Here is a 13472-nt window from a genome sequence, read left to right as displayed (position 1 = left end):
AGGTTGTGCGTCCGACCGAGAGCGCAGACCTAATTAAGACCGAAGAAATAGATCATTTTATTTGGCTTTCTCTACTCTTTAGCCTCGCTTTGATCCAATGATTATTACCAGCTCTTTGGCTGTGCAGATGAGTCGAGGGCCGGGAAGCATTGAGTCTCATGCTGACAGCTCCCAAACAAAATACCCCCCCTCCCCAGGTTGTTACAGCTGACACTCCCAGCTGGGTTGTCAGCGGTGAGGTCAGTAAGAGAATCCAGCTGCCTGCTGAGGTTTGTTCCTCTGCTGTGGATTAGCACACGCCAGGCATCTGCTGGTGTCCTGGAGTGTAATACTGTACATGCACTCACTTTGTGTACAATAGCTTGTCTCATTTTTACTCTTGAGAGTGTCCTTCCCTCTATGAGTGTTCAGAAACCTCAGACAGTGACGAGAAGGGCAGCCTTCGTTGAAGTAGGGCTGTGACAGTAAAGATTTAGCTCGCAAGGACAGCTTTAGAAGGAGTTCAGTGGTTAGGGGGTCTACCATTGATAACCCAGAGCTACGGCATGAGGATTGTAGCATCATTCCATCATAGTTCCTTCAAAACGGAACGATTGAGAGTCGCCATGTTCTCTTAAATATCAAGGGTTTATTCTTCACCATGGAAACGGTAGCTTGACAAATGAATTGAGGACACAATTTCAAGCTTACTTGTTGTTTCCGGTCAGGCGCTAAGTAAACCAACTCCATGGTAACTTAGCAACAACAAGATACCAGGACCAGTGTTAGCTCAAGTAAAGAGCCTAGACTGAAAATAATATGGAAAACATACTTCAACACATCCACGAGTTAGCACTCGCCAACGTCATGTCATCGAATGCCTCGTTCACAGCTGTATCCCAGATCCCGGAGCAGCAGCCAATGAGAGCACAAGGCACAAGGTGAGGGGAAACCTGTCGGAGGGGGAACCACTAGAAGCCCGTCAGCGGGAAAACCACAAGGACTTCAAGACTCACGATTACAAGACAACAAGTGCTACTGCAGATCAGCCATCTTGTGAACATTAGCTGGCTGGTGGAAGGCATTACTTGTGGAACAGTGAGAACAAACCTGAGTTGGCTATGATGGAGATACATGTGTCGCGAGAAAGGAGCCACATTAACACGGCATTGCGGTAATCCTCCCAGCCTGACATGTTAGAAACGGGTGATTTTGTACTGCTATTTCATCAATTGGTACGTATATAGGAAGCAGGGAGAAAGCAGTGCAGAATGCCTGTTTGTCTGCAGCAGAGGTTCACTGAATTGATTTATTGGGCTTTAAACGGATCGCTTGTTCACCTCAGATGAATCCCTTGATGCTGTTATCGATTTCTTAACTGTTTTTCTGTCAACAAGAACTCCCCCTTCCCTTTTCTTTTGTCTGCAATGTGTATAGGCTAATTACTGTTCCATGAGTATGGATTAATATTGAATGCTTCTTCACGGATGCATGCATGGGGTATGAAAACGTCACACCTGCCTTCAATCATGATGCCTGCAGCTGCTCAATTTACTGTATACTCTTCTAAAGCATGGTTACATTTTAAATCTCGTCACACTCTATCTTCAAGTCTGGCTTAATACGCTATGATTGATTTTTCAGGATGAAGCCCCTTCGGGTCACTTCTGAGCGTTTGTTGTCTTTGTTTATTCTTTCTAGGGGGCTGTTTGCAAGTAACTACACAGAAACCCATTACCTGGAAGATGGAATGGTGGTCACAGGCTCTCACAACTTCACGGTATGTTAACCTTTCATTTTCTCTTTTTATATTATTATTAAGTCTGACACAATTCTTCATCACCCACCCAGCAGCTCTCCGAAATGTCGGGCTTCTTCTGTGGAGCCCTTCTTCTTGTCGGGTTCTGCTTCAACATGCTCCTCTTGTTTGATGTCATCAATTGACCCAACAGTTAGACCTAGGATGGGTTAATCTTGCACATAAAGAATCTTGTATCCAGATTCATATTTAATGAAATAAAGGGCGGACACAAGTCAGAGAACTGGCTCAGTTTTAGGGAACGGTTCACATTTCAGACTATCCCAAACAATGGCTTGTTACATGGAAAAAGATAAACTTGATCATCTAAGTGCAATTGAGAAGACACCCTGACAGCCTTTCATCACTTTTACGAGCCTTCTACTTTTTTAAATGAGATTGCACGTTTATCTAAAATACATCTTTTAAGTCTCTCAAATGATTTTTGGCTTATTTTGACTGGGGTGATTTTTTTTTTTTACTTCATAACTTAACAACACATCGTTTTTTTGCAGTTTACGACCTAATTGGTTTATTTTACTCGATTATCCTGAGTATTTTCTCCATCTTGCAAGGTTAGGCTTTAGTCTTCTTGTGAAATGCTCCAGTGTTGGGATACATTTTTCTCATCTTCAATAATCTCACATGTTTTTGCCCAAAGCAAAATATGTTCTGCTTTTACATACAATGGTTCTTTAGAAACATCTCATATGGATCCATAAATATCCTGTTTTTGTATTTCTTAGAAACAGCAAGACTATAAATAAAGTATGAGTAAAATGTACTGTACTGAATGAGTAGGTTGTGGCCGCTTTAAAGCCTTCGTCTGAATTACTGCTATTCCAAAGACAATGCAGGAGTTGTACCGGGTCTGTTAAGGATGGACTCTGAGACACTGAATGACGGTAAAATGAATTAAGTGATGGGTTTAGGGCTTCTGCACCTGGTAGTTTTCAATATTAATTAATTGATTTATTGAAGTCTTTAGAACAGTTACGAAGGATAAAAAAAGAAATGCCATCACAATCTCCCAGAGCTCAGGACCATGCCTTCACCTTGCTTTGTTTTGTTTGATAGACAGCCCAAAATATTCAAATGAAAATTATGAAGAATGGGGGAATTAATCTTGCTTGGCTGAATATCAGAGTAAACCGCCAGTTAAACAGAGGTTGAGTTACAATGCATTCAAGCTCTATTCAGTAAAAAATTCAATAAATAACATTATCATGATGTGGTCAACCTTCTAAAATCTAGTTTTTCGAAAGAAAACTTGAATAAATCCAGTTGTTTGAGATGTTTACACAACAATATAAAATATATTTTATAGAGTGAATTTGGATCTGTTTAACTTTAAACAGCAGCTTTAATCAGCTTATAATACATAATTAAAATGTAAAATGCCAATATTTTAAAAAATCTAATCACATTTTTATTTAGAATATTTATTTGAGAATACAATAATGGATTTCCTATTCATTTAAAGTGTGCGTTAAAGAAATGTAATGACTACGGATGTCAATAAAAGGATCACACTTATTTCAGGACAAGGTTTTGGCAGCCTTGACATCACACTAAATAAACTAAAAAAGAAACCAATAAGTTGTTCAGTCTTATTTTCTCTTTTGTACATTTACTGTTGCTCCTCCATGAAGCAAAAGTATTTTTTAATGCGATTAATTGATGGGGTCATTCGTCGTTTTAATTTTTTGCAGTTTATTTTATTATATATAGCCCAATATCACAAATTACACATGTTCCTCAAAGGGCTTAACAATATGTACAGGATTGTACATGGTAGGATACTTAAATTACTCAAACAATCGATCACGAACTGGTGGAAGACAATTTGAATCCATGGACCAAAGGATCACTGCCAGTAACCTTTCAACCTCCATCCCTCCTCTCATTCCTCTCTCATGAGCACAGCCAGCTCTTAATGGGAGGGTCTTTTTTTCTGGAAACGGCCAGATCTTTTGAGACTTATCCCGAGTTAATTTATTTGTCCTGCTGGCAGGAGGAGACTGATATAGTGATCTGGGTAAGGGATTCGGAGGGTTCAGTTGTGTGTCAGAGACGAGGTCCTGCTAGGAGTGACTTCAGCGTGAGTCCGCCCTGCCTCGCGTCTCTCTTTCTGTTTTACGTACTCTCCCTTCCTCGCTCTCGTCCACACACAAATGCAATGAATGAGAACCATGTGGTGTAACAAAAGCCATCTACTGGGAATATGAATCACTAGCTTTAAGGAGTTAACTTGCATAAACAATGTCGTTTTCACACCCAGGGTTGCCTCCCGCTCTAATCTGGGTATTAGTTATTAATCTTTCTTATCCCAGGTATGAAGACGTAAGCACTTTCCTCTCTCATTTCTTTACGCAGAAACCGTAGAAACAAAAAGTCTATTCATATCCCCGATATCAATGCATCACAGTCATGATCTCATCAAAGAAACATGAGGTGGTAGCATTAACTCAGCGCACTAAATCCATCACTGCTTCTCCTTGCTACACTAAAATTTCATATTTCATCTAATGGGCTGTCCTTTCTTTGTACCTTTTCACCTCGCCATAATGGATCGTTCTCTTTCAGTGCACCTCGAAGTAGAGATATTGAAAGTGGCCAGACAGACGAAGGCTTCCTGAATGTCCTCTGAATTAGACGTTTCGGGCTGTGGGTTTGGGTTCCGGTAGCTAAATCCATTATTTAACCTTGTCTCCAAAGAATTATATTTATATGCTTCACAACTGTTTTTTGTAAAATACGTTTTGGATTAAATGGAAGTGCTGCGAGGACTAGAAGCATGTTTCTCCAGTGCTGTTTGTTTCTATTAGCAGAGCACATCTATTACTGCTGTATAAAGTTGTTTTGGCTAATGATGTATACAATTGCCTAATTACCCATCCAGCAGACATGGAGCCACATTGGCACTGTTTTAGAGTCGTGTTTCTGGCAATGCAATGAATGTAAGTCCAGTAATCACTCTTATTAGCTCCGTTTTGGTCTGCTGCTCAATGCTCCTCTATGTTCATCTGATAATCACTAACATTTGGCAGAGAACTCTTGCTGCTCTGAAAGAAAAAAGTAAAGGTGCTGGACGTAACAAACAAAGCCTGAAAGCTGAACGATGCTAAAACACACTGAGTCAGGTGATAATTTATCTCCGCCATGTCGGTTTAGTTTTCTGTTCGGTCAGGATTATGTCAAAAATATTTTCATGGCTCGACTTTCATGGAAGGAAGTAGCATGAGCCGAGGGAGAACCCTTTTCAATGTATAGCAGATCTGAAGAGATTGGAGAAAATGCTTACTCGGAAGGTAAGACTGAAAGACACTATCTATCGATGCTGTTTAAAGAAGCTTGTATCAAAAGTGAGAACCTTGGTTAAATTATTATAGTTTTATTGTGGAATTATCCTGGGACGAAACTCCAAAAGTCACTGAAAGTCACTGAAAACGCTAAATCAGCAGCCTCTCGAAGTCGAAGGAAGTCGGACATTGAGATTTACTGCCTGCCCTCTATATTTAGAGGGAGTCAAAGAGTGGTGGAAAACTCACATTTCCTTGTTTTCCAGAACAGGGTGGCAGTGAGTGGCTTGGTTAGACCTCACCTGAGCGAGGCCGTCTAACTATAGCAGACGGGCTGTTTTCAATCTGAACCAGACGCTTCCTCCCCGCCCTCTCGCTGCCAGGCCTGGTTCAATAAACATGGGCTTAATTCACTTTCATTGCTCAATGCTGCAGCTTGACAGGTGGTCCATGAAAGCCGGTACCTGGGAACGCTGCAACAAGCACAGATCTCAGCTATCATGGAGCTGTGGTGATGAGCACGAATAGGTTCTGCTATCTCTGCAAAAAACTGACCCTCCCCCACTCCTCCAGATTTAACGTGCTCATACTTTACAGTGATCAGCTGGATTGAACTGGTCCCCTCCCTCCTGTCTTTAACCTGAAACACCAATGTCCTCTCGTCTGTGCCCACACAGGTAAACTGCTACTACCACGGTGAGGTGGAGGGTCACGTCAACTCGGACGTCAGCCTCGGTACCTGTGCCGGTATCAAGTAAGTGCGTCAGACACTTTTTCCTTTTCCAAAGCAACTACTTGCCACGCCGCAAGCTGCAGGGCCATCTCTGGAGCTCTCGGCTTAACCTCCAACTACATTGGTTTGGGTAATGTGGCTAAATTGTTGTCTGTTTTACAACCTCTCTGATCAGTTATTTTGGTGAGCGCACCAAAACCATTAAAATGGTCACCAAAGTTATGCAAGTCAGATTCAGGTTGTGATAAAGAAGAATTATCCTTATAGTCTGACAGGAGGGCAAGTCAAAGTCTCAAGTGTGCAACTCTGAGGAATGGCATGCCGAGGGATCTCCTTAAGCAATGAATTCAGCTACATTGATACGTTGAGATGACACCGTGTATATATACTGTTGAAAAGCAGTGAGCGTGACTTATTGTAAGGCTTGAGACAGGTACTTTTAGTGTTTGCAGATGTCAAGCAGGAGTAATGATTGCAGTAATATCAGTGGACACCATCAGGAATGTTTTCTCAAACGAGCCAAACATCGACAATCTCTGCGGAGCAATTCGCGTGTGAGTGTGAAGCCCTCGCTGTTGCCCTTGGTGCTTAATATCTATTTATTTCATTTTGTCTGCAACCTGTCTGCACGACAAGTGATGCACACAACTCTCAGAAAATCAGTTTATCCAAGACTCACGTTAAATCACTGTAAACAAATCACATGTGAGAAAAGGTAAGAAGGAGGAAACGAGCTATAGAGATGCTGCTCTTTAGTGCACTCGTCACAATAATGTATCATCTTGTGTGGTTGGGTTAGGATGTCACACATAAATCAGGCTCCCTTTTGTTTCAGCCGGGTCAGATGAATATTACATGCTGCATATCTTTTTATGTGTCCTTGCAATTCCAGTATTTTAAAATCTGACAAGATGAATAGAACATGGCGAGGCATCCTGTCTACCCTTTCCTCTCTCTGCAGGGGTTTTATAACTGTTGGAGGCAAATCCTACGTGCTGGAACCCTCTGCTGATCACTCCGATGGGACTCACTGGATCTACACTGCAGAACACCTCAATTTTGCCTCTGGCACCTGTGGCCATGATCTCAACATTTCCTACCCCATTGAACATGCCGACAGCAGTCCGTTTAGGGCTTTCGGCACACGGGTAAGGATCATTAAACTGTCTGCATTATATTTATATTATATATATATATATATATATATATACATATACCTTTAAAGATCTTCTACTTCTTCGTCTCCCTTTTCTAAATTATTCTTTTCAATTTGTATGCTTCCAATTACTAAGTTGAGAGTCGGAATGACAAGTGGTGATGGGGAATGACATGCATCAACGGATGCCCCCCCTGTCTTCCTGTTGTAAACACATTAACAAGGTTTGCTTCTCAGAAGAAATGTTCTTCATGCACATTCAAGTGGTACAAAGACAAATATGTTTAAAAGCCTTTACTGGAGGAAGTTCAGCCACTTTTAAACCTCACCAGGTAAAAATGATCAAAACTGGTCTGTAGGTAAATTGATAAACCCAATATTTCTAAACCATACGTATTCATGAAACATGCCCTTATCGTTACATTTATTGATGAAGCTAATGGTGATGATTTATCTAAGTGTAGTGGAAGACTTCTAGCTTTATTTAGTAATATGTTGGCATTGCGGTAAGTAATGGGGGTCTGTTGATTCTCAAAAACATAAACATTTAAAGAATCGTGGCTCTGATGTTCGACTGTGACAATGCCGTTTCCACCATTCTGAGTGCATAGAGTTTATTTTATAAAGATTATATGCATATTTAATGCATATTGTGATGTGTTCTACTTTGAAAGTTTTCCTAAAACCTGATTCAAAGAACATCGCCTTGTCCGCATTATTGCGACGTATTACAACATGTTAAATGGTTACCTCCGTATCGTGAGAGGTATTGCCAGATGTAAGGTGGGGCGGCATGGTGCTGCCACACAATAACTTTTAATCTACAGCTGGAGGGTTTTTTGTTTGTGAACTCTTCAATTGAGATGGAATCATGTTTACTTCCTGTGGATGGTCCATAAAGTAAACCAGGTGGAATCCATTTATTTTTATTATTTCAATCATGTGAGGTATGTGTTTTTTAAACTATGAGACGCCTGGAGAAATGTCGGCTTTCAACCTCCCTTTTCTCCTTGCTGAACACAGCAGTGCTGAAGCATCTTTATATTTATTTTCAATCACCTTCTTTTCCGTCTCGCTTTCCCATGTGTTTGCCGCTGCACTGTTTGAGTTGGCGTTTAAATCGCAATGTGCTCCAAAAAGAATATGAAGCAGAAAATCTTGCATCAACCAGCAACATTCCACCTGCACAAAAAACATTGCACACCTCAACCCTCTTTGAAAAGGTAGATTGCAATGTGGATATTGGTAAGTGGCCTGTTCTATATTTTAGGAGCCACTACTTGTTGAATTATTCACTCACTCCCTCCATCTGATCTCACGGTGTCCATTCGTGATGTGGAGTCTATGGAGAGCAGAGCTTGATAAACGCCTTTGGAGAGTGCATTGGCTGTTAAGTGACACCAGTTGCTCCGAAACCGAGATCCGAATGCAAGCTTGCACATCATGCAGAACCCGTCCATCAAGAATTAAACAGATTGCTTTTTCTTTCTTTTTTTAAGTCAACCCTATCCTGCACGCTGCACTCGGTTCCTTTCTACCAAACTGAGCCGAGGGATAAATCATCAGGGTCACGGTCACGGGGATTCTCCATCTTCAGGGGGGTGTGGAGGGGGGGGCTTTAAAGATAATGAGGGCCGATAAGTGGAGATGACAGACTCCAGTGATCTCTATCTGACTGATAGAAGATGGCGGGAGTGGACGAACACGGATGATCAATCGGGCCAATACAAAGATACACACGGATAGCTGGTGTAAAAGATGAAACAGATGTCCGAGGACCCAGGGAGGCTACGCACACATTCCATAATTGTGATGCAACATAAATGTGAGGGACTTTCCATTTCCTTTAAACTGATTCGTATTGTAGCAATTGTTTAATCATTTCATTAAGGGCATATTGAGACTGAGTGTGTTCTGGGGACGCAGGCCAAACATGTGGCTGTGCTGGCTACAACATCACACCCTATCGCAGCGTTTGTTTCGAGTTATTCATGCAGTCATCGTGGTTTTTCTGATGTTTTTACTGCCGTTTTGTATTCCTGCTGGTGATTATAGCACTGGCTCTAATGGCAAGCTTTGTATTTATTGTTAAGAGGACTGCAAAGATTCAGCACGAGACAAGAAATCCTGAACCAGCAGAAGTTTCCAACTGACAGAAACCGGTGAGGGGGGGGCTATGATAACAAAAGAAAAAATTCAAAGTTATGATCTAATTCTTCTTCATAAGACATACACTGATTACGAACAGATAATATAGGGATGGATTTTGGTCTCGAGGGAAGATCCACCAAAAAAAAGGTGAGAATATAAAGTCTGGCTGGCTGCACTTGGTGGCAAACAAGCGAGCTCACCTCAGCATGGTGCACATCCTGCTGCCGCCTCGATAAGCCACGATGCGCCCCGCTCGAGGGTCTGAAGATAAAGCTGCGTGTTGGCAGAGGGCCACTGGATGATGAGGGAGAAGGGGAGAGAGATATGATGGGAGCACGCCAGCAACATCAGTTCCTGCTAATCTGGTTTGCGGGAACACATGTCGTGGCATTTTGTGAGTGTCTTGTCTTTCACGGATACAAAAAATATTGGGGTAGAAAAGATCATTTCTGAAGTGGACTTTAATACATATAGATTGATAGAACAGTTGGGCGCCAGCCTAAACTGTGGACGGGGAAGATAATCTAATCACGAAGCTCCATTATACATATTATATGTCTTCATCCACACCTGAGCCAGCTCCATTTGCTTAATGAAGACAATAAGGAGATGTGCTTAAATGTCTTAAATTCCCTTCCCCCATTTTTAGAAGAACGCCGGCCTCTTTCTTCACCTTAATGCTCTGATATTAAAGCAGAAGTTTCCCAGTGGTAGTGTAAAATGTGTCGTGTCATCTAAATTCAGATCTTACACCTCTTAACTAATAGATTAACAGAGCTGCTCTTCTCCACTGAGTTGGTATAATGGTTTATTTAATAAGGGACAGTGCACATTGATAAAAACATTTCAGTAAATGTGCCAGAGTTAGCCAAGAGGCTATTTTTCATCTGTAGTCCCGATGAAATCCGAGTTGATTGGACATTGTGCTCATGTGTGTGTCCTTTCCAGTGGCCTCCCAGAGACTTGGTGATCACTATAGGCTGCACTGAGAGCACACGTGCCCATCCTGGCTTATCTATGGAGGAGGCAGATAAGAGCAGAGAGGATCCAGGCTGCCAGGCCAGCACGGATAAAGAGGCTCAGGTTGAAACTGGGCCATAGTGTGAAGGCAGAACACTTAGCCAGCAGGGTAGTATAGAATGTGTGTGTGTGTGTGTGTGTGTGTGTGTGTGTGTGTGTGAGTGCAAAGACTAAGCGTTTGTGTGTGCAGGTGAGAGTGACCCTCTAGCTCATGTGGTGAAAGTGATGCTGCCCACACACAGCACGAGATCAGCATCTGCTCCATCACCTGGGGATGTATTTGGACCGCCTCTCTTTTGGACTATTTACTCTATAAATTGTTTTAATTGTTTCCAACTTTTAAACAATTTTGTTATTTTTTTGCCATGCTATATGCATAATTATATGGCAATATCAGTCTGATTGTCAGTTGGTTGAGATGTTCATCCATTCATCCTTCCAGCGCCATCATCAGGTCAAAATCATAACTTTGTTTATGATCACATGCCTAAAAAAAACCTATACAATTTCCATCATCCATAGCTGCTCTTTGCATTTAGTACTAATTTGCAAATGTGAGCCTACAAACACTCTTTAAAATAAGGCGGTGCATATTAAAAACACAAAACTTGAAAAATCAGCATGTTTGTATTGTCGTTGCTCACATGTTAGCATTTGATTACAGCCTCACTGATCCACTAGCGTGGCTGTTATTTGTATTATTGTGTTTTGCTTGACATATAATACAATCTTTGACCACATCAAATAAATAACATCCTAATTAAAACTCTTAATTCTGAGTGTTGAATTTACTCCTTTTTGGGAATAAGCTCACTTTCCCCGGTGTGTGCCGGTAGAGTCACTGTGAAGGTGTCACATAAATCAACATTGAGCATAACACACGCTCTTTGGATATTAGAAGGAAAGCAGAGGGTAGTGGTTTATACTGTTCACTGCCAACAGAGCAGGCAGCATTGTCCCAAAACTGTGATTTATTAGTTAATATCCTGGTCCCTGTAAGAGTGCTATCACAGGTACGTGTGACCTTAGCAGCTCTTAATGGGTCAGACTTGAAGTGTAGCGATTGCTTTGTGATGATGCCGCTTCTAGCGCCTTTTGTGAAGAGTGTAGTTCAGGTTAAAAGCCATATTGAGTGGCTGCCCTTTCCAGAAGGCTGCGGTTAAGTGTGTCCTCCTAATCTTCTTCTTCTTCTTCTTCTTCTTCTTCTTCTTCTTCCTCATCTCTTGGTTTTTTCACCCTCTACTTCCTCTCTCGTCCACCCCCTTTTCTCCCACCCCTCGCAGCATAAACGCCACGTCCAGACTACGACGAAGTATGTGGAGCTGATCATCGTGGCCGACAACCGAGAGGTAAGCAGAGGTCACGCCGCCTCGACCTTTTCACCCTCTGCTGCCGTATCCCACAGGAAGGGGGCTCAAAGGTCACATGCTGAGCTCCCCCTTGAGACATAGATAAGATGGCTCCGCCTCTGAATTAGACTGTTAAGTGCACTTTGAATGATCTTTAAAACTCAGATTTAAAGATCTTAAAGAGAGCAAAGAGACAAAAGTGTTTCTTCCTGACATGACACGTAGAGGTCAAAGTCATGTGCTTGAGAGCTAAAGAAGGTGGATAACCGCTGGATACAAGACAACGTGGTTTTGGTTATCTCTGTAGCCGGAGCTCCGCTGTGGAGCTCTTTGATGATAGCAACTGCAGCAGAAGTGCCAGTGGAATTAACACGACACCCCCAGTGAAAACCTTTCTCGAGCTGACGCAGTGTTGATTTGTCCCAAATAATGCCTTTGATGTAAATAAATATTCCGGAGGGTTGTTTGCCTATTTTTTCTCCCCGCTTTATTCCGGTTGCTTGTGTTGATCAGTTTCAGAAGCAAGGCAAGGACATGGAGAAGGTCAAGCAGCGACTGGCAGAGATCGCCAATTACGTGGACAAGGTAACAATCAAATCAACAGAGAGGATGTGGTGTGGCTGTGTGATTTATTAGAGGTCACAACAAGCCTGCTGAGAATTAACCGACTTGCGAGAGGAGGCTGATTGGATTATGAATGGATGATCAATTCCATAACTTGACTGAGAAATTTTGTAAAGACACGCTGTGATAAAACGTGCCGTGGGTGGCTGTTTAATAAAACAGAAGCTGCAAAACATGATTTATTCATATGGGAAGTTGATTAATGTTGATTCATGTTTAAGGATGTTTTGAGAGCCCCTTATCCTTTCCAAACCAGTATTTGTATAGTATTTCTGTTTTAAAGGACCAGTGTGTAGGATTCTGTGGGATTTATTGGCAGACATTGGAGTTTTAATTTGTGTATAATCTCTTGAAACTACATAATGTTGTGTTTTCATTAGCTTAGAATTAGCCGTGTTTCGACAGAGACCCATTATAAGCTCGTAACCTGAGAACACGGCTCTCTCCTCCCCCCCCCTCTCATATTTCAGTTCTACCGGGCTCTGAATATCCGTGTTGCCCTGGTGGGCCTGGAGGTATGGAGTGATATGGACAAGTGCCCCATCACCCAGGACCCCTTCACCACCTTGCATGAGTTCCTCGACTGGAGGAAGGTCAAGCTGCTGCCCCAGAAGCCCCATGACAACGCCCAGCTCATCAGGTACATCTGCCTTTTGTAATAGTTGTGTTCCACTCAAAGTCATTATGTTATTACAAAATTGTTTTGAAGCCTACCAAAGAAACGTTTCCACCCCTTTGTTTCATAGTGCTACAACAAAAACAACCGTAGCCTTGAAATGCAATCGGTAGCATCCACGACACATTTGTATTGCAACCCATCAACTCATTGCTCTACAAGCGCCACTAGTGGTCAAACCTCTCCCGGCGACCTTTACATTGCCAGTTGAAGTGTTGATGATGTGAAAGTCTGACTCCCTGGATTTAGACTGTGGGTGTACGTCTGCCCCTGGCTGTCTATCTCACGCAGCATATCTCTCCTCCTTCCGATATCTATTTTGCAAGGGCAGGACAACTGGGATTGGTTGAGAGAAATACAAACAAGCCAAAGCTTTCGTTCCCCCGAACCAATATGATCATGTCTGCAGTTCCTTGGCGCTGACACAGCGCGGTGGAGATTGGTCCTGCTATGCCAGACTAGTGATGTGATGACCTCTGTTTTCTCCCCCTTAGTGGAGTCTACTTCCAGGGCACCACCATTGGTATGGCACCCATCATGAGCATGTGCACAGCAGAGCAGTCGGGAGGAATCGTCATGGTATGTAAACCTATGTGCCACAGAATATACGCCGGCTCAAATTTCTATAATCCATTCTAAAGGAGAACAAAATACATATTTGGTGTGTCTCTGACTTCCAGAAAG

General features: G+C 42.3%; 1 protein-coding gene across 2 annotated transcripts in view; it reads left to right on the top strand.

The window, feature by feature from the left end:
• The window catches only part of LOC130203308 (disintegrin and metalloproteinase domain-containing protein 12-like), a 69592-nt gene that overhangs the window by 31946 nt on the left and 24174 nt on the right, over positions 1-13472 (top strand). The window contains exons 4-10 of one of the 2 annotated variants that reach the window (XM_056429370.1): positions 1681-1759; positions 5757-5833; positions 6774-6960; positions 11423-11488; positions 12002-12073; positions 12583-12752; positions 13283-13367. In XM_056429370.1, coding sequence (XP_056285345.1) covers positions 1681-1759; positions 5757-5833; positions 6774-6960; positions 11423-11488; positions 12002-12073; positions 12583-12752; positions 13283-13367 — 736 coding nt within the window. Of the gene's footprint in view, positions 1-1680; positions 1760-5756; positions 5834-5858; positions 6367-6773; positions 6961-11422; positions 11489-12001; positions 12074-12582; positions 12753-13282; positions 13368-13472 lie in introns of those variants that run through there. The other variant, XM_056429371.1, reaches the window with a different exon arrangement.

This window comes from Pseudoliparis swirei, chromosome 13 (assembly GCF_029220125.1).
Source record: "Pseudoliparis swirei isolate HS2019 ecotype Mariana Trench chromosome 13, NWPU_hadal_v1, whole genome shotgun sequence".
Taxonomy (NCBI): domain Eukaryota; kingdom Metazoa; phylum Chordata; class Actinopteri; order Perciformes; family Liparidae; genus Pseudoliparis; species Pseudoliparis swirei.
The sequence above is the reverse complement of the archived record's forward strand: the minus strand, read 5'-3'. Positions and strand labels throughout refer to the sequence as shown.